The 20,092-nt window shown below is 37.8% G+C and overlaps 4 protein-coding genes and 1 long non-coding RNA gene across 5 annotated transcripts; 3 read left to right on the top strand and 2 right to left on the bottom strand.

Annotated features, from left to right (window-relative positions):
• Nucleotides 1–817: 817 nt before the first annotated feature.
• On the bottom strand, nucleotides 818–3,591 carry LOC113678711 (uncharacterized). The gene is made up of 2 exons (XM_089208731.1): nucleotides 3,554–3,591; nucleotides 818–3,116 (listed from the first exon to the last, which is right to left on the bottom strand). Exon 2 carries the CDS (start codon nucleotides 3,041–3,043, stop codon nucleotides 1,463–1,465), a length of 1,581 nt encoding a protein of 526 aa, XP_089064857.1. The 5' UTR covers nucleotides 3,044–3,116; nucleotides 3,554–3,591; the 3' UTR covers nucleotides 818–1,462.
• Nucleotides 3,592–3,818: 227 nt separating this feature from the next.
• On the top strand, nucleotides 3,819–6,003 carry LOC149052876 (uncharacterized). The gene is made up of 3 exons (XR_016187453.1): nucleotides 3,819–4,191; nucleotides 4,310–4,491; nucleotides 5,717–6,003. It is a non-coding gene; the product is annotated as an uncharacterized LOC149052876 (long non-coding RNA).
• Nucleotides 6,004–8,171: 2,168 nt separating this feature from the next.
• Nucleotides 8,172–10,167, top strand: LOC149052875 (uncharacterized). The gene is made up of 3 exons (XM_089181917.1): nucleotides 8,172–8,340; nucleotides 8,622–8,812; nucleotides 9,808–10,167. Exons 1-3 carry the CDS (start codon nucleotides 8,172–8,174, stop codon nucleotides 10,024–10,026), a joined length of 579 nt encoding a protein of 192 aa, XP_089038043.1. The 3' UTR covers nucleotides 10,027–10,167.
• Nucleotides 10,168–11,385: 1,218 nt separating this feature from the next.
• LOC113678677 (uncharacterized) lies at nucleotides 11,386–15,540 on the bottom strand. The gene has a single exon (XM_027195574.2). The coding sequence runs from the start codon at nucleotides 14,043–14,045 to the stop codon at nucleotides 12,465–12,467; it is 1,581 nt and encodes a 526-aa protein (XP_027051375.2). The 5' UTR covers nucleotides 14,046–15,540; the 3' UTR covers nucleotides 11,386–12,464.
• Nucleotides 15,541–15,589: 49 nt separating this feature from the next.
• On the top strand, nucleotides 15,590–19,966 carry LOC113678722 (inositol polyphosphate multikinase). Its single transcript, XM_027195625.2, has 5 exons — nucleotides 15,590–15,752; nucleotides 16,373–16,543; nucleotides 18,417–18,595; nucleotides 19,107–19,191; nucleotides 19,571–19,966. Exons 1-5 carry the CDS (start codon nucleotides 15,599–15,601, stop codon nucleotides 19,942–19,944), a joined length of 963 nt encoding a protein of 320 aa, XP_027051426.2. The 5' UTR covers nucleotides 15,590–15,598; the 3' UTR covers nucleotides 19,945–19,966.
• Nucleotides 19,967–20,092: the final 126 nt, after the last annotated feature.

The following is a 20,092-nucleotide window of genomic DNA, read 5'->3' as shown; positions in this document are numbered from 1 at the left end:
GATTCCTCGGTTGACACATCTGTTAGATCTTATTTGAGGTTACATCTCAGCGACACTCCTTGAGATCAAGCAAGACTCCCAAAATTGATTCTGTTCTTAATCAATTATAGAAGTTATGATGTACAAAAGTCAAGAATAAAATAAGAGAGATGATTTGTTTTGCATGTCACTAAATTGCATGATTAAGGGTTATGTATAGTATTTTAAGAGGGTTTTTTTTTCATCGCTGATGAATGCTGTAGCTTGTGTATGGAGCTGGTGTTTTTATGTGCACATTTGCGCGTTAAGTGGTAGAGCCGAGAAAACGAGAGGCGAGACTTGGGCCTAGAATACTTTTAGGCAAGGCCAGTTTCCTGCGTAGCCGGTGTACTGAGAAGACGGAGTCTGATTGCAGTATAACGAATTATTTAAGCCCATTTATTTCCAGTCAATCACACGTATATTCCTCTCGCGCGCATTGTTCTTGTCCTCCATAAGGGCTTATCTCCTGTACGCAAACCGCAAGTTAAAAATTTTTCGTAACAAAATAAATTTCCACTAAACCAATGTTAAGATTACATTTCGCTTCAACCGATGAAAGATAATGGTTATATTTCAAATAGTATGCAAAACTGAATAAGGTAAAGGCGAGCGAAATGTAAGGTACTGCTGATCTGCGTGGAAGTGAAAATACTAAAACGAAAAATTTTTCTAGCGACTGGAAGTGAAAACATCAGTTTTCACTGGTAATGGTCAACAAAAGTACCAACATACAGGTGTACAATGAAAGCAAGCAACAAAGCAAAAACCTTCATTGTGACTTCACTAAGAAGAGTTATTCAATGTAAAAAGTTTATTTAGGACGAGTCAGCCGTCTTGAAGTACAAGCATCGTAATATGATCTTAACATGTGTACACTGAAAACTAAGGGTTCTACAAAAAGAACCTGTGCTACGCCAGCTAGGAAAAACCACTAAAAAACCACACTTTAGAAGTGGCCAAAAAAATGTGTGGAAACGTATTCCTCATCTAATGCAGCAGCACAATACCACGAGGAAAGGGTAAAATAATCTGGTTACATATACTTATCACAAAGAAAAATCAATGAATGTCGTGATATTTTACAGGGATTTGGAAAAAGAAAAGTACATCAATACGAAAAAAAAAAGAAAAGACTGACCGAATTATTTAGAATGTCTTAATTTTCTAGCGAAACCCTCAAATAATCCAAAACTTCCATGATACCATACAAACCTCTCCAGCGTGCCAGCAGTGTCACTCAAACGCCAGAAATAACAGTTTACTAGTCTAAAACTACTGTGGTTTTTTATATATATTTTTTGACATATTAGAATGAAAGAACTTGAATGAACTCGATTAAATTGGAAATGGTTCAATATGAAAAGTTTTATGAGTAAATATGTTCCAAACAAACACACGGAAAAATCAGTAAATTTTCCCGTAACACCATGCTCTGTTCCAGCTAAAATCTTGAAAATGGCCCGGTGCAATTAAAATGACGCATTCTAGCGGCAGACTCATGTTTGTCTTTTACAACTGCGAACAAATGACTTGTAAAGTAACAGAGTGTCACGGAGGTCAAAATCAGACCCACAAGCATATGTTTTCGCCATTTCTTCTTCCACAATTTCACTACAGCAACATTAAGATATGACATTTGTAGCCAGAATGAGAACGAATTGAAAACGAAATCGATGCTGAGTGCAATGGACACGCGGATGAAGAAATCCCCAACCAAACCCAGGTCAGAGAAGGCCAGACTATTATTGTTGTACATGAAGCTATACAGCTGGATGAAGCCAACCGCTGCTATCAACGCAGTCGATTCTCCGAGAATCGTCTGAATGCTCATGTCTGCAATAAGACGCATGCTTCTGGGCGTTCGAAATCTGTTCGCCCTTAACGCTTCTTCAGCATTCGCGTCACCTTTACACTTTTTGTAGATAAAATACCAAAGATAATCCCGCACAACAATGGTCAATCTTTCCAGTAAGTCCACTGCACTGTGAACAAAGCTCAGAGCAATGAACAGTTGAAGACTCGTCAGTTCTGCTTGCATGACGCGAAAAACGATCGCAGATGCGCTGTATAGAACACTCAGTAGGACATGGGAGTCGCCGGGATGGAGAAAATCGATCCTTTGGGCCGCCAATCGGACGATGACCTTCGGTACAGCGGTCACCAAAGGAAGTGCGCCAGCTATAACCGCCCTGTTCGTCTCATTCTGCTGATCGTATAATGGAATCACTACGTAAACAAGAACTAAAACGATAGGAATCACAAATACCAATTGCGCTGCGAGTATAGAAGAAACCTTGAGGATTCTTCTAAGTTCTATTCTTCGATCCCTGGCCGTTCTCTTAGCAATTTCTCTTCCCACTAGAACAGAGTTCATCAGAACCATAGCTAGAAATAAAGCGTTTAAAGGAAAAGACATCCATAACTTCTTGTATATTCCAAAGACTTGGAGGTACAGCCTGTAACAGGTATCGAAGAATGCTCCCAGTAGATTTAGAACTAATAGATTAAGTCTTTTCACTAATGGCCAGCCAAACATTGTGATTATCAGAAGAAATGACCACATCTGGATTATATATGCTTCCACTGTCTCGGCTGTCACAATAATAGCTTGAATCTTATGAGGTAACGAGTTCCAGTGACCATGTAACTGCCTATCGTAGCAAAGATCAACAGAATTAAAATCCAAAACTAAAATCAATAGAGCCAGCAAGCCGAGAGCTAAACCTCCTACAATTTGAATAAAGAAAACACATTTCACGGCCTTCCAAAGCGACATCCACCATCTTGGCGGCCGAGATCTCCTCCAGCCCATGTTACTAACGTCTCCTAGCGGTGGATCGTACTCCTGAAAAATTGTATCATTATCGACATTATCAAAGTTTTTTAAATCCTCCAAAGGGTCCCTTCCTTGTATCAGCGGAGCATCTTCAAGAAGTCCTTGTCCCTGATAAGACTGAATCACATCGGCAGTGAATGTTTCCGTCACGTAGGCAAATACGCCTTCGAGTGTAAAGGACGCCATGCATTCAACTGAATTCCGTTTGTGCCAGAAGACTGTGTTATGTAATAAAGATTTTAAGGACCCACAGCGGCACCTATCACAGATACAAATTGAAACATCGAAGTTGGGAAACTAAGAGACTTTGTTAATCCGCAACATGCCAACTAAGCATATATGCGTAAAGATGAACGAAGTCATTTTAGCGAGCAATTGTGGTGAATTATTGGGGCTTATGACCTGTGTTTCATTTCAGATAACTTTGTTAACGTATAGTTTGAGTCAGTGAAAGAATTTGGTGAGTTGTATTAAAGGATATGAAAACTTAAATTTCGAGTTTGTATTGTGTGTGGTTTTTTAAAAATGGTGGCATGCGAAATATCTCTTAAACTATTCTGTGCGACTGGAAGCTATGAAAACGATGTGGAAATCGAATTTATCGACGACGAAAAACAAAAGACGAAAATAAAACGAAAAACTCACAAGAACACTAGGAAGCGACGCAAATAAAACATGCTAACAAAGTAAACTTACAAACACGTAGGGACTTCAGGCTGGCTCGATGAAACCCAATAACACCGAGTGGCGCCAAAGGCGAGTGACGTGTCAGCTGATTGGCTATATCAACACATGTGGGAAAATACGATGTTTTTTCACGTGTCTTGTTATGGCTTTTCTCACTACCAGAAATATCCCTGTATAACATCGCAGTTTATGTGATAAAATTAAATATTCAATAGTGACACCTCGTTTACATCAGCAGAGGGGCATTTCGTCTGCGCATGCGCCTATAAAATTTGTTCGGCGTGTTCGGCATCGTTGATATTTTGAGCGCTCTTCCCCGGGTTTTCAACTGGGCGATCGACTCCTTTTTGCAATATTTTTTGGAGAGGGATGGAAGAGTAGGACAATATTACCACCATTTCTAACTCTGTGGATACTCGTGGAGTTTGCTGGCTCTTCGGATGAGGATTTTTTAATGATCAAAGTGTGAACTAAACGCGAAAAAAGGCCGAAAACTTGAAGTTTGAGATTAGATTTACTGACGATCAAGATGTGCACATGAGACAACAAACCTTGAAGGGTAGTCTTAAGATGTTGATGTCTTACTTCTGTGAATCACGAAGTTGTATGTGGAGACGATCGTGAGATATTCGTTGCGGTAATAGAAGGTAACTTAGGATTTGATCTTCTTTTACTTCAACTTTGAAATAGAATTGCGTTAAGTTCGAGGTGGCCCCCAAGCTTCCAATCACATCAAATAACATCGTCATTTCTTTCTCTTTGTAGTCACATAGAACACAAGTCTTTAAAAAATGTTCTAGCTTCAGGATTGAGTCTCTCTTACTACGATCTTTGGCAAATTCTCTTAGTTGAGACTGATGATAGGATTTTGGAGGTTGAGATGGATTTTACAAGTCATGGCTCACAACTGTCTTTGGCCTTTTTGCTCTCCAAGTCTGTTGTACATGGTATGTAGGCATGTGTCTTAACAACGGTTGTAGTCGTGCCTCAATCATCTCTGGTTTTATCTTACTTTGTTGCTGTGTTTTAGTGAGAATTTTTTTAATTGCCTTTCTGAGCTTGAAGTGCTGACTAGAGGATAAACTTCGGTAGAACCTATTTATCACATGGCCCCCAAATCCCTCACAGCTGTTAGTTCGTTGTTTATTTGTTTAGCTTTCGGTCTAACCAGTTCATTTACCTAAAAAAAAAAGCGTGGGCTTTGCCTCATGAGTTTAAACTGGTACCGTTTTAATCATGTTCATGTGTTATTCGAAACGAATGGCGTCAGCTTCATTCTGTCTTGTTTATTTCAGTAGAATACTTCTGCCACAAGAAATGAATTTTGAGTCGAAGTGTACAATGAAACTCGCATATTAAAATTATCATTCTTTCTGTGGTTCTTAAAATATGAGACGAGTGATACAACAAATGGATAATTACTCAAGGGGCCGGAACTCCTTGTTTCTTTAGAATGTTAATTACAGTATTTCTGTCATATTTGTAAATGATTCCTTTCAAGCTAGAGTTGTAAATTCGATTCCCGGGTTGATACACGCGCATGCGATAAACACCAAACCAAATAGGATCTTTTCTTTCTTTATGCCCTTTCCTATTCCTTGGGGCGTTATTATATCGAAGCAGTCAACTGAAATTGTTACGTAAAGAAATCACCTAAGTATTATGATCATAGCTTAAGAATAATCTCGATTTTGGAAACGAGCACGTGGCAATTAAAGGAATCAAAGGAAAGGTAAAAAACGAGCGATAAATGTTACTTTGAGTAACGACTACGAGCTAGATAACATAATCATAAAACAAGTTATTGCTTACCAACGTTCGCGGGTCTTGATTACTTTATCAAGGATTACAGTCTAACTTGTCTTCTATTCAAAACGATCTTGATCACACGGGGTCTTAACTTGAACTGAAACGCTTTCTATTTTTTTCTGCCAAAAGAGAACTAATCACGGGGGCGTCAACCTAACCAAAGAATATTTCGCAGCTTTTCTCGGAAGTGGTAACACTTAGCTTCAACGGAAGCAGTTACAATATTTAAAAACGGATTTCACGTCAAAATGTCTTCAAACCAGTTTGACTTGCATTTCACTTTGCCAGATGGTGGTCCTTCAATTTTTTTTTCTTAATTGAGACTGATGATAGGAATTGACTTTTATGTTCTCTGCTGTTTAGGGAGATGTGATGTGACCCCACTACATATAGTTGGTACAATTGACCGAATGGATAGGTGTGACATGCATTGCGCCTAGCTGGTATTCAAGAGAATGTAATTAGTACCAGATGCTTACTACTGGTATAAATGATCGATTTTGTTCTCTCCTTGCAACTTGCCTTGACTAGCCTATGATATATGCAACTTATGTCTATACCTTATTTGCAACTGTAAAATTACCAATAAAGTTTTTGAAAGTTTTGTCCAAATTTAATTGGAAAAGAATAAAAGGAGTGATCAGTTGAAATATTGTCATGTCCCTTGAGAGTGCTGAGCTTCCAGTGAGAGCTATAAAATTTCTTAAGTGACTGATATATGATGTGTCTGCCTTAAAATTGGCACAGCCAAACCCCTGGCTAGAAAACTATAAATTTCCCTCAAATAGGCATTGACGCCAATGCCCATAACTGCAGAATATGCGATGTAAAAGTCCCCTTTTGACTTCAATCTCATTTCTCTAAAATCTGATAGATGTAAATCATTCATTTTCATAAAGAGATCAACAAACCTCTCCACATTAGTTCAATCTGACCTCATTTAGTCCTGTTCCCAGGAAAAGAAGGCTTTTGGAAATATATATTTTTTATCCTTACTGTTAAATATGAGCCTTCCGTTTCTTTGTTGTTTGGCATGTAAGAAGAGTCTTTTCAGACCACTGAATTGTCACATAACTCTTGGAATTTAATAGGTAGGAGAATATGGTTGGAAATAGTGTATATGATATTGTTGTGCAGATGAAATGATAAATGAATATGATTTTTATTGGGAAATAACTGTTTTATTTAACTATTCATATTACAACTGGAGGCCCAAACTAGAAATTGTTTTAATTCACAATTTCTGCACATCATTGATCATATCTGATGATATTTCTGAGACTAATGATTGAAAAGAGTTTTCCTTACTCTGTTAAAGTCCACAATTATTGCTACAGTTCTAACAAGCTCTTTGATCTAGTCGCTAGTGCTAACGTGGTCTTACTTTTCTTTACTCGACACTGACCTCTTTTAGTTTTGATAACCGGACCCGCCGGTTGTGATTCATGTTTTAAAAAAAAAACTTGTGAAACAAAACAAACTTTAAAATTGAAGTACATTGCAAGAGCAGTACAATTGGAGCTCTAGAAAACGTTCACAGGAAATTGAGTACTTCAAATGATTAACGACAACTTGAGATAGCAATGACACGTTAAAAGTATAACATCCAATTTATTAGTGCTCTTCGACAGGCCTCTTGCATTCTTCACAAATAACATCATCTACATCAATCGCCCAAACAATTACAAGACAAGACTCGGAGTCGTCTGTACAATCTTTTGCTTTTTGAAAATAACTTCCTTCCACTCACCACACAACAATTTTCAGACTTTGCCGCTTCCATCTAAGTTCAGAGGAAAAAATGACAAGAAAAGTCGTCTCAAATACTCGATCCATTGTTGTTTTCCGGCGTATTTTCCTGCTTCTTTCCTTTCGCGATTCTTGAGCGGAAAACTGACGCAGGCGCATACCAGCGGTTTCTAGCATCAAACTAAAATTTATAGAACATGCGCAAAAAAAATGCCTCTATTTACATCAACATCTACTTTTATTATTAGATCTACATCTACTTTTATTACGTTGGTAAAATCTGTACAGACATAACACCAACCAACTCGCGCGCAAAGTGAGAAGACAAAATGAAGGCTTGAAATTATATTACGATCGATTTTCATCGAGAAATGGGCCAGGAATATTCAACAATAGTGTAAATAATCGTGAAAGCTGATCGCGGAAAAGCGATTGCGTGACGCTCGGTAAGTTGTAAGATGACATGTTATCACATACCAGACGAAAAAACTCTTTAGATTCTCAGTCTGCATTTTGTACCCACTCTGTAGCCTACATTTTGTACCAAGTCCACATTTTGTATCCGGTCTGCAGTCTGCATTTTGTACTAACAGGTATCCGTGGCACCAATACAGTTTACTTTTGGTTACAGTTATTCGCACAACACACGCAATCTACCTGTGTGTGTGAGTTAATTCGACATTTTCGTTCTTTGCCGCGTTAATACTCTTTTTTCCTTTTGTAAGAATGTAGACATCACTTACAATGTTTCAAGTAATCCACCCACCCCCAAAAAATAACTCTTACATGCACAGCATACCTTTGTTTTGATCTGTTCTTCATTGCTCAGTTATGGGAGTTTTTCGTCGCTCAGACTAATCTGCATGCAAATCAGAAATGAGGAGCTACAGAAAAGTCTGTGTGGTATCCAGTGTCTGTGGAAGAAACAAAAGGTTGGGTTGCTATTTATTTGTGTATGGGAATTATTAATAAGCCAAATATCCCTTCTAACTGGAATACTGCCCCCATTCTTTGGTGCCATAATGTCAAGAACAAGATAACTTCAGAAAGGTACTTTTGACTTGCATGCATGACAAGTGAAGATGATTCTGGTGTTGTGGAAAGATCAGTGAAGGAAAATGGCCACTGGGTGAAGCAAAACTTTGCCTGCCCTTGTATGGTTAGCCTGTACAATGCTTACATGGGTGGTGTGGATGTCTCAGATCAGAGAGTCAGCTTGAATGTAAGGCTAATGAGAGGTGCTGTGTGGTATTTTTTTCTATCTCATAGAAGTATATGTTTCAAATGCACACATTTTGGAAAGAAAATCTCCAAATCATACCACCAGAACTGCTTTAGACTTCAGAAAGTCATTGATAAGTGACTTGATTGAGGGAAAGTCCTTCAGGAGAGACACTCGAATGTGGCTGCCACCCACTCCTAAAATTAGATTTAATCAAGAACACTTTCACGACCTGGTGAGCAATGACAAAAGATCTACTTGCAAGGTTCACCTACAGCATATAGATACTTTTTATAGCTGGAGAAGCTCAAGAAGCTCTTTTGCGCGGTGGCTGCAATAAATGGCAGCACAGGACCTGCAACAGTGGAGTATCACGAGAAACCTGCAGGGACGCAGTCAGATTTGGTGGGAAATTTTCCCTTGGAAATGCGAATCCTGTTCCGCTTCGCGTGCTATTTTACCTAACTTCGAGAGTACGAGGAACGAAGGTAACTAAAATTTCACTGTTATCTTTGGGGAAAAAAGGCAAGGGCTAATTGTACGCAACAGCGTACTAAGGAAAGCGTCAAAGATTGTTAAAATTGAAAACTTTTCTTTTCTAAAACTAAGAAAAGTGTTATGCAGGTTTGCGGTTTGATGCATTTGACCTTTTCGTATAAAACTTAACGACTTCAGGTAATTTGGTCTGTTCTATGAAATAACGCGTTCTACTGTGGACAGGGAATTTAAGTAAAAAGTAAAAAGCTCCTCAAAAACACTTTTTTTTCGGTGTTGACATCAGTTTCCCATATAGCTTCGATGAAGCAAAAAGAAAAAAAAACTGTCATATACACTCTAAATTACGATACCTTTAGAAATCCTTTTGTTCTCTGTCATTCACTGTGTATATGTGGGCGGTTTTTATTAGTTTGAGCTCGAACTACTGAATATTTTTTCTGTAAATCGGAGTCAAACACAACCATGAGGGAGAAGTTGGGTTCACAGAGACTGCTAAATTGTCTGCGGGCATCAAGAGAAAAGCATAGTTACTTGTTGTATTCATCTTCTAATCTCTAGAACAAAAATTATCTTTCAAATCGGCGCTCTTACTCCCCACGGTATCAATGAGCGCTTTTTATTCAACTAATTTATTCTTGTTTTCTCGTCACCATATTCCCACCAATAGCATAGCTCAATTTTCTGCGTATAAACTCGCACAACCCACAATTCCTCTAATCGCTCTGACTAAATGTCAACTCTGAAACTCTTTACAGTGGCCAATTTACATTATCAAATTAGTTGATAATACTAAATTAACTCACAAAGATGCCAAGGATGCTTTCTTAACCGCCCCATTAGAAATAAGGGTCAGGTCAAATGAAAGTTGCGCGAAGGTGGCCTTGCGCGATTTAGTAACCCGGTTTTGGTCATAATTAGACTGTTTGAGCTGTGCCGGGCACATCGTATATGCACATATAACCATTGTTTTAATTTCGCTTTGTAGTTTAAATCCATTCCAGAATCTCTAAAGAATATGTTACTGGTGATATCAACAGCAGGGATATTCGATGAAGAGGAATGTACATTAACAGCTGGTTCCCAGCTAGAAATGTCAGAGGAAGTTCCAAGGGAAAATTTGAAGGCTGACCAATCAAATGGCGAGTCAGGAAAATCTGATGCACCTTCACCAGAGAGAATGAAAGCTTCGATATATGACATCTAGGTTTACTTAGTACGGTTTTGAGGACTACCGTGTGTTCCAATCGCCTATAATTTTATTGTGAATTATTTACTGTACTGGTTAATTGAAAACGGAGGTTAGAGTTATCTTAAATGTTTAGAATCGGATTCTACCAGTCAGAACATGTAATACGCATCCCTCCACGTTGTAACAGCCACTGATCAGAGAATTTGTGAACTGGTGACAACTTAATTGGCAAAGGATTCAAATCATTCCATAACGGGTCAAAGGTCGCTTAGTCGTGGAATGACAACGACTTAACCCTTTTTTCTCCCATAAGTGACTCAAGTAGAATTTCTTCTTACAATATCAACACAATATCAAGCAGACAAGTGATGAAATGAATGAAAATAAAGAAAAATATCACTTAAGGGATTATTAGTTAATCCAGTACTGAATTCTCTGAACTTTTATCATAAGAATTGTATGGCAGACAGTAAGGAGAATTACTAATGAAATCTTGGGAGTGAAAGGGCTAAAATCACGTAGGGTTATTGAAGAGACCATCAAGTTAAATCCCTTATGCGTAATTTGATCAGAATTTTTCTTTATTTCCGTCACTCGTACTTATACAGTCGATTACGAATTAGTACGTGTGGAATTGCTGATCAGCTGCAAGGTCAGCTGGTACTAAAAGTCCCCATCATTTCAGCTCTAACAGCGAGAAAAAAAAACACTTATTTCTCGGCAACATCCACCTACTAGGAGCCAATAGTATCCCAGCTTGAAAAATAATTGAAAATATGAGATATCTGTTGTGAGGGTGCGATGTTTTACACAATTTTTATGGACGATTGTTTGCCAAAAGATTTTGTAATAACTTTGGAAAGATAACCTTCAGCATGAGTAATGAAGCGAAAATTGTTTTCCTCGATTCCTTGGTTAACATATCTGATATATTCCTATTTGAGGTTACATCTCGGCGACACTCCTTGAAATCAAGAAAGACTCCCAAAATTGATTCTGTTCTTAATCAATTATAGAAATTATGATGTGCCACAGTCAAGAATAAAATAACAGAGATAATTTGTTTTGTATGTCACTAAATTGCATGATTAAGGGTAATGTATAGTATTTTAAGAGGGTTTTTTTTTCATTGCTGATGAATGCTGTAGCTTGTGCATGGAGCTGGTGTTTTTATTTGCACATTTGCGCGGTAAGTGGTAGAGCCGAGAAAACGAGAGGCGAGACTTGGGCCTAGGATACTTTTAGGGAAGGCCAGTTTCCTGCGTAGCCGGTGTACTGAGAAGACAGTCTGATTGCGGTATAACGAATTATTTTTTTACTATCGGTAGGACTGTGGTCAACTTGTCATAATAGACTTTAAAACTTTGAGGCCCATTTGTTTCCAGTCAATCACACGTGTATTCCTCTCGCGCGCATTGTTCTTGTCCTCCATAAGGGCTTATCTCCTGTACGCAAACCGCAAGTTAAAAATTTTTCGTAACAAAATAAATTTCCACTAAACCAATGTTAAGATTACATTTCGCTTCAACTGATGAAAGATAATGGTTATATTTTAAATAGTATGCAATACTGAATAAGGTAAAGGCGAGCGAAATGTAAGGTACTGCTGATATGCGTGGAAGTGAAAATACTAAAACGAAAAATTTTTCTAGCGATTGGAAGTGAAAACACCAGTTTTCACTGGTAATGGTCAACAAAAGTACCAACATACAGGTGTACAATGAAAGCAAGCAACAAAGCAAAAACCTTCATTGTGACTACACTAAGACGAGTGATTCAATGTAATTCTATTATTTAGGACGAGTCAGCCGTCTTGAAGTACAAGCATCCTAATATGATCTTAACATGTGTACACTGAAAACTAAGGGTTCTACAAAAAGAACCTGTGCTACGCCAGATACGAAAAACCACTAAAAAACAACACTTTAGAAGTGGCCAAAAAAATGTGTGGAAACGTATTCCTCATCTAATGCAGCAGCACAATACCCCGAGGAAAGGGTAAACTAATCTGGTTACTCTGCTTATCACAAAGAAAAATCAAATCGTGATATTTTACAGGGATTTGGAAAAAGAAAAGTACATCAATACGAAAAAAAAAGAAAAGACTGACCGAATCATTTAGAATGTCTTAATTTTCTAGCGAAAACCTTAGATAATCCAAAACTTCCATGATGCCATACAAACCTCTCCAGCATACCAGCAGAATATTAATTTCTGACTAATTTGTTCCCATGTCACTCAAACGTCAGAAATATCATTAGTTTACTATTCTAAAACTACTGTGGCTTTATATATATATTTATATCTAATATTGACATATTAGAATGAAAGAACTTGAATGAACTCGATTAAATTGGAAATGGTTCAATATGAAAAGTTTTATGAGTAAATATGTTCCAAACAAACACATGTAAAAATCAGTAAATTTTCCCTAACACCATGCTCTGTTCCAGCTAAAATCTTGAAAATGGCCCGGTGCAATTAAAATGACGCATTCTAGCAGCAGACGTATGTTTGCCTTTTACAACTGCGAACAAATGAGTTGTAAAGTAACAGAGTGTCACGGAGGTCAAAATCAGACCCACAAGCATATGTTTTCGCCATTTCTTCTTCCACACTTTCACTACCGCAACATTAAGATATGACATTTGTAGCCAAAATGAGAACGAATTGAAAACGAAATCGATGGTGAGTGCAATGGACACGCGGATGAAGAAATCCCCAACCAAACCCAGGTCAGAGAAGGCCAGACCATTATTGTTGTACATGAAGCTATACAGCTGGATGAAGCCAACCGCTGCTATCAACGCAGTCGATTCTCCGAGAATCATCTGAATGCTCATGTCTGCAATAAGACGCATGCTTCTTGGCGTTCGAAATCTGTCCGCCCTTAACGCTTCTTCAGCATTCGCGTCACCTTTACACTTTTTGTAGATAAAATACCAAAGATAATCCCGCACAACAATGGTCAATCTTTCCAGTAAGTCCACTGCACTGTGAACAAAGCTCAGAGCAATGAACAGTTGAAGACTCGTCAGTTCTGCTTGCATGACGCGAAAAACGATCGCAGATGCGCTGTATAGAACACTCAGTAGGACATGGGAGTCGCCAGGATGGAGAAAATCGATCCTTTGGGCCGCCAATCGGACGATGACCTTCGGTACAGCGGTCACCAAAGGAAGTGCACCAGCTATAACGGCTCTGTTCGTCTCATTCTGCTGACCGTATAATGGAATCAATACGTAAACAAGAACTAAAGCGATAGGAATTCCAAATGCCAATTGCGCTGCGAGTATAGAGGAAATCTTGAGGATTTTTCTAAGTTTTCTTCTTCGATCCCTAGCCGTTATTTTAGCAATTTCTCTTCCCACTAGAACAGAATTCAGCAGAACCATGGTTAGAAATAAAGCGTTTAAAGGAAAAGACATCCATGACTTCTCGTATATTTCAAAGACTTGGAGGTACAGCCTGTAGCAGGTATCGAAGAATGCTCCCAGTAGATTAAGAACTAATAGATTAAGTCTTTTCACTAATGGCCAGCTAAACATTGTGATTATCAGAAGAAATGGCCACATCTGGACTACATATGCTTCCAGTGTCTCGGCTGTCACAATAATGGCCTGAATCTTACGAGGTAACGAGTTCCAGTGACCATGCAACTGTCTGTCGTAGCAAAGATCTACGGAATTAAAATCCAAAACTAAAATCAATAGAGCCAGCGAGCCGAGAGCTAAACCTCCTACAATTTGAATAAAGAAAACACATTTCACGGCCTTCCAAAGCGACATCCACCATCTTGGCGGCCGAGATCTCCTCCAGCCCATTTTACTGTCGTCTCCTGGCGGTGGATCGTACTCCTGAAAAATTGTATCATTATCGACATCATCAAAGTTTCTGAAATCCTCCAAAGGGTCTCTTCCCTGTATCAGCGGAGCATCTTCGAGAAAACTTTGTCCCTGATGAGACTGAATCACACCGGCAGTGAATGTTTCCGTCACGTAGGCAAACACGCCTTCGAGTGTAAAGGACGCCATGCATTCAACTGAATTCCGTTTGTGCCAGAAGACTGTTATGTATTAAAGATTCTTAGGACCCACAGCTGCACCTATCACAGATACAAACTGAAACGTCGAATCTGGGAAACTGAGCGACTATATAAACCGAAAGTAGATTCTTCTTCAGGCCTCTGTAACTAGATATCAGTTGACCCAAGTATGTTGACGTTATCTGCTCTTTTCGTTTGTGTCTTCTTCCGGGCGGTGTGCACACTCTGATGTTGCATCATGGTCGTAAAACAAAAAGCGAGTCATTTGTATCCTGTCGCGGTCGAGTGAACATCTCCGGCGACATCAAGATTTTTTTATCATGAAATAATCAGTTTTATTTTTACTATTTTAAAGAATTTTACCGTATTTCGTTGAATAAAAATCAAAGTTCCGAAAATTATGGCTGGTTTCCAGTTATATCTTCTACCAGGCGTGAATTAAAGTTCTAGTAACTCAGACAATTACACTCCCTATAATACGCATGATCATTTCGTCAATGACGATGCCAAAAATGATGGCGAAGTTCCACAAGATATAAATATTCAGCTCGTTTGGGGAATCAATGTTAAAACATCCTCTTACAGGAGGATGGAGGGAGATCTATGACTTCGATAGTGGGAAGCACAGTGTTCTTAAATGTAAAAATTACAAAAGTAGTCAAAATAACAGTAAAGAGCACATGCTTTTTCCATTTCTTCTTCCAAACACGCACCACAGCAACATTTAAGTAGGACATTTGTAGCCAAAGCAAAAATGAATTGAAAACCTTTTCTAGACAAAGTAGCAAAAATAAACTAGCACAACAAGATAGTTAGAACTGTTAATCTTCCAAAGCGCCATGTGCAAAGCTCAGTACGATGAACATTGGGAGATTCTTGAGCTCTGATTGCAAGACGCGGAAAATTATACCAGATGTAAAGGAAAAAAATACCACGAGAAAAAAAATAATTTAGTTTGTTAGCCAGTAGCTATCCAAACATCACAAGAGTAAAAATGAATAGAAAGAGCTCAATGATAAAAAAAAGCTCCCATGTTTGACACGGTTATTCCATTCTATGTTTTTCTGATGAAAAAAACCGGGCGACATGACTCGGATTTTGGTTGACCTGACTCTAGTTTCAGGCGACATGACTTTTGGGTGACTCGACGGTAATGAAGGGGTAATTTTCTGACGAAACTGTGGTGCTGCGTCGGTGGGATTGTATAACAGGGTAATTTAGTGTTATCAACTGAGTTGAAAACGTAAATTGGCCACCGTAAAGAGTTTAAAGGAGGCCATTTCGAGCGTTAGCCCTTCGTCTTACAGGACAGTAAACCTTCCAAAATTTCCGAAGACCACCCGAAAAGCTGTTCTGATGTTGCCCAGGTTTTTCATAACATTCCGTCTTAATCTACTTGCTTCAAGAGAAAATCTCCTTCCAACCTGTCATATCATGAAACGGCGAAGGCAGATAAAGAGAGAACGATTGTGTTGTGGGACATTGTGTGTGTGCTTACATGTACTGATAATTTTGAAGCCTTAGTCTCCTTTACAGCCGTTTATGGGAATGTCACGCAACGTGGAGGAGTGTTGCGTGACATCCCATTCTACTTTGAAGGAGACTACACTTAGTCACAGGATGGCAACTGAAAATTCTCACGCAGCACATACTCTGAAGCCATATCCATATCAGGTGGCTGGACATGCGGCTCAAGGTGAGCCCTATGAATAAGATAAATTCACAATACGTTAATTTGTACTCGTTGAGCTCACGAAAAGTTTTGTATGTTCTTCAGTGTTAACTGAACGTGATCGATTCTCCTCCATATGCACAATTTACCTCATTGGTACTTAATTTCGCGATTTTAGCGGAACAGTATTTCTCGGGGTGTAATGTTCGCGATTTTAACGGGAAAAAAGGGGCATCGAATTTCGCGATTTAAGCGTTCTCAATTTAATTTTATTTTCGAAAAGTCTGAACTTTAAACCTTCGGCCAGTTTTGCGGGAAGTCAATAAAAATATCTGTTGGTGTGAAAAGTGCGTAGGAAGTTATTCAAATACATTGAAAGGTTGGAGGAAAAGGAACTCACAGGATTGTAAAATACCACACACAATTTTTATTTAATTTTTAATACTTGTGGCAGATGGATGACGATGTGACACCAATAAAATGAAAGCATTTGAAAGGTAGTCACTTCGTAACCGTACGCAATTACATGTTAATTACTATTTCATTTTCAGAATGCTACTGAAAGACAATATTCTCAGAATGTAGAATTTCAGCCGAAGATTAACAGTCAGTTAACCTGAGATCATTACAATTCTTATTTTTAGGGGCATTGAAATTGACTGATGATGGATGTGTCCTTAAACCAGTTCAGAGACCTCCAAAGGGGATGAGAGAAGTTGTTTTCTATGACACAGTATTCAACCAAAGCGAAAAACGAGAGGAGATACTACAGCTTAGAAGACTTTTGCCTTTTTATCATGGGATTGTGGAAATAGGTATCCTTAACCCTTCTTCTTAAAAGGAAATAGAAATTACTGTCTCTTGTATTTTACTTGTTTTATCTTATTTTAGGTAGTAACTTGGAAAAAGTTGAAAATCTTGTGAGCATTGCCATCACAACTTCTAGAATTCGGATTAAAACAAAAACAAAAAACAAATCAATCTGGAAGCTTGTTTCCAAGATTTAATCACCAATCAATTCAAAGCTTCAACATCCCCCCCCCCCCCTTGGGAGCGGGAGGCATTTGAACCAAATGTGTGAAGTCTTTCCAGCATTATATGTGTTTTAATGAAGGAGTAAAAAGAGAAAAGGTAAAAAGTGTGTTTCCATGAGTGGAGTGATACCTACAAGCAAAAAATCCAACAGCAATACCAAAAACTAATATGTTACTTTAAAGAATTCAACAACATTTGTTGATCACACAAAGAATTGTTCTATATGTGGTGGGGCATTTGAATCAGGGAGTCAGAATTTGAATTGGGGGGGGGGGGGGGAGAAGGGCTGTTGAAACTTTGAACAGATTAATCTTACTGTTTTCCTTTATTTTCAGTTTAGAAATAAGTTTATTACATCTGGTATTTATTTTTTTTAAATTTAAAATTTAAAATTTTTTCTCGTAGACATCTGAGTTATCATTTACAGTCCAATAAGACCTTTACAGCTTTGAAATAATTCTGAAGCCACAAATGATCTCGTACTGCAACTGATAATTATGGATAACCCAAAAAAAATCCTTGTTAATAATTCAAGTGGTATGAATTTTTTTCATCTGAAGTTTTGCAAACAGCTTATTCATTAGAACAGTAAGGCTAAGAATCAGAGAAAGATAAATTAAGATCCTTTATATTGATACAGGGGTACTATGAATGAATCATAAATTCATTAAAGAGGTTTGCCTAAGAGGACATTGATTCATAATATAAGCCATGTATTAATATGAACACTTTTGTAAATATTTCTTCCTCTAATTTATTTAGAATCTGTATGTTTTATGTTTGTTTAGCCCTAAGTTTGTGATGAAGTAGCTACTTTTAGTACCTTGGAAAAAAAATCAACACCTTTTCAGATTTTTTGAAAGGATCATTTGTGTACCTGGAATCATTTGCACTGCTTTACAGAACCAGGGATGGGATCAAGGAGACTTTTCAGGCATCAAAAGATCAAGTTCTTGATTATGATTTGTAGATTTCTTTCTATTTTGTTATGCTTCTTGATCCTTGGCCCAAAAAATACTAGCAGTTGTAGTGTTAACATCATCATCCACACATCAGACAATCTAGGTAACTGAACTGGCCTGATCCCTTTTATCTCAATAATTTCCAAATTCCACCCAAAGAGTAGTAGTTAATAATATTTTGTACGACACAAATCAGAGGGAAAGGGGTCCTATGGAATAAATATCTTTAGTTTATACCAAAACAGTGGATAGGGTTAAAGGTCTGTTCTGATTGGCTACTCGGGTTTTAAATATCTTCTGCTATTCACCTATAAGTTACTCATGCGAGATTTGTGCTGAAAAATATTGTAATAGTCACAGGGATGAATGAGTTAAAATGATCTTTTTGTGCTAAGTTATTGCACTGTTGTAGTGTATGCAACTATTCCTGGAAGTGAAGGTGGCTGGTGGTGGATATTTACCTCCTGGCATTGTAGCTCAGTAAATATCCACCAATAGCCACCTCCACTTCAGTGAATAGTTGTTTACTACCAGGAAGGGAGTTCTGAAAATGTTTAGTATGGAGAGGTAAAAGATCCCTGGGATTGCCTCACCCATCAATTCTTTCTGGCTTATTTGCTTCAAAAATGCTATGGGAATGCACTAAAATCTTTGAACAAACAGGTAGCAGGCCCTTAATGGTTGATTTTAGATACATCAAAGTATTTAAAACTGGAGAACATAACAAACAAATTTGATTTGCCATGTGTGATGGACATTAAGATGGGAAGAGTGACATGGGAAGACAACGCAGATGAAACATTTAAGGAAAGAAGGCAAAAAAAATGGCCTCTGAGGGAAGTCACAGGTTTCAGCATTCTTGGATTTATGGTATGTTTCAAAGATGTTATGTTAACAAACTACTGAACACAAAGAAAAGTTTCTTTGTTATTTCTGTTAATTTCCTCTCGAAACCAATTTCTAACATAGCCTTTGGTTGCTTCTTTAAATTATGATGACAAAGGCTTTCAACAAACCTTAATGAGGAGACAAGCAAAATACATATGTGTTATTGACCAACTGAGGGGTCACACTGACAGGATAGTAGCCTTGTTCTTTTTTTGGTGTTTTTGTGGACCTAAACTTTGTCTTGGTCTATAAAAACACAAAAAAAAGAATCAGCCAATATCCAGTCATTGTCACCTCCGCTTGGTCAATAATGCATGTCTATTTTGCTTGTTTGTTGTGCGCAATTATCGCAGGCTGTCTTGCTTTGCAGCACAAAGGGTGAGGTTTATTTCATTTTTCTTGTTTTTTGTGCTCATTTTCCTTAGTAGCTATCTTGGTTTACTAGCTAAAATTACTCTTAGCTTTGTTTAATTTGTAAATTATTTACTATCAGGTCTACAACCACCAAAAGTGTTGCCATGAACACTACGATCGTGAATGGTGCCAGAAGTTGTCTACAGTACAGGATGCTGAAAAATGTAAGGTTTCTAATATTTTTTCTATTCATGGTGTATTATATACTGAACTGCTTGGACTTAACAATCTTGGTGAAATATGTAATACTTTTTTGTCAATCAAAGACAATTATATAATTGCCCAAATAATGTTGGAAATCAAAACCACTCAATAGTTCTTGTCAGAGCCTGTTGGAGTACTTCTGGGATTCAATCATCTCAGATCCAATCACACTTGTTCATATTTCAGCAATAGGGAGAAGACAGCAATTCACGTGATCATCTTGATTGAAACAGAGTAGGGGTGATATTCCTGTTTTTAGGATTTCATGTTTTCATTGCTTATTACCATTTTTTGTTGTTAAAACATTAGCCCTAAGATCTCACTCTTAATTGTTCCCAGGCTTTCATCAGTATTTAGGAGGTGTACAGTTTGATATGACATCGGACATATTGGGGCAGCTACTTACAAACCTTGTGGATATCAAACAGTGGTTCACAACTCAAAGACTCTTCAGGTTTATTGCAAGCTCTATCCTTATTGTATATGAAACTAACTCCTCACAGAAGTTGGGAAAACACCAGAAATCCCACGAACAGTCTGAAACAGTGGAAAACATGCATCAGCGTTCCCCAACAAACCTTTTAGTTGATACAAAAATAATTGACACTGCCCATGTATTTCCATCAACAGATATTGATGATAATTATTTATTTGGCTTGGAGAATTTAATTTCAATATTTGAGAAATGTAGACAAGAATATGTTGTCAATTAAAGATTAAATTCAGCGAGGTAAAGCTGTGAATGAATGAATGAATGATAATGGAACATTCCCTCATAGGTAAGATAAACAAACTTTTTATCCTGAAGTCCTTTTGATTGAAACTTTGATGGACACAGCTTATTTAACTTTACGGAGATTT

Source organism: Pocillopora damicornis, chromosome 1 (assembly GCF_964200805.1).
Source record: "Pocillopora damicornis chromosome 1, jaPocDami1.2, whole genome shotgun sequence".
Taxonomy (NCBI): Eukaryota; Metazoa; Cnidaria; class Anthozoa; order Scleractinia; family Pocilloporidae; genus Pocillopora; species Pocillopora damicornis.
The sequence above is the reverse complement of the archived record's forward strand: the minus strand, read 5'-3'. Positions and strand labels throughout refer to the sequence as shown.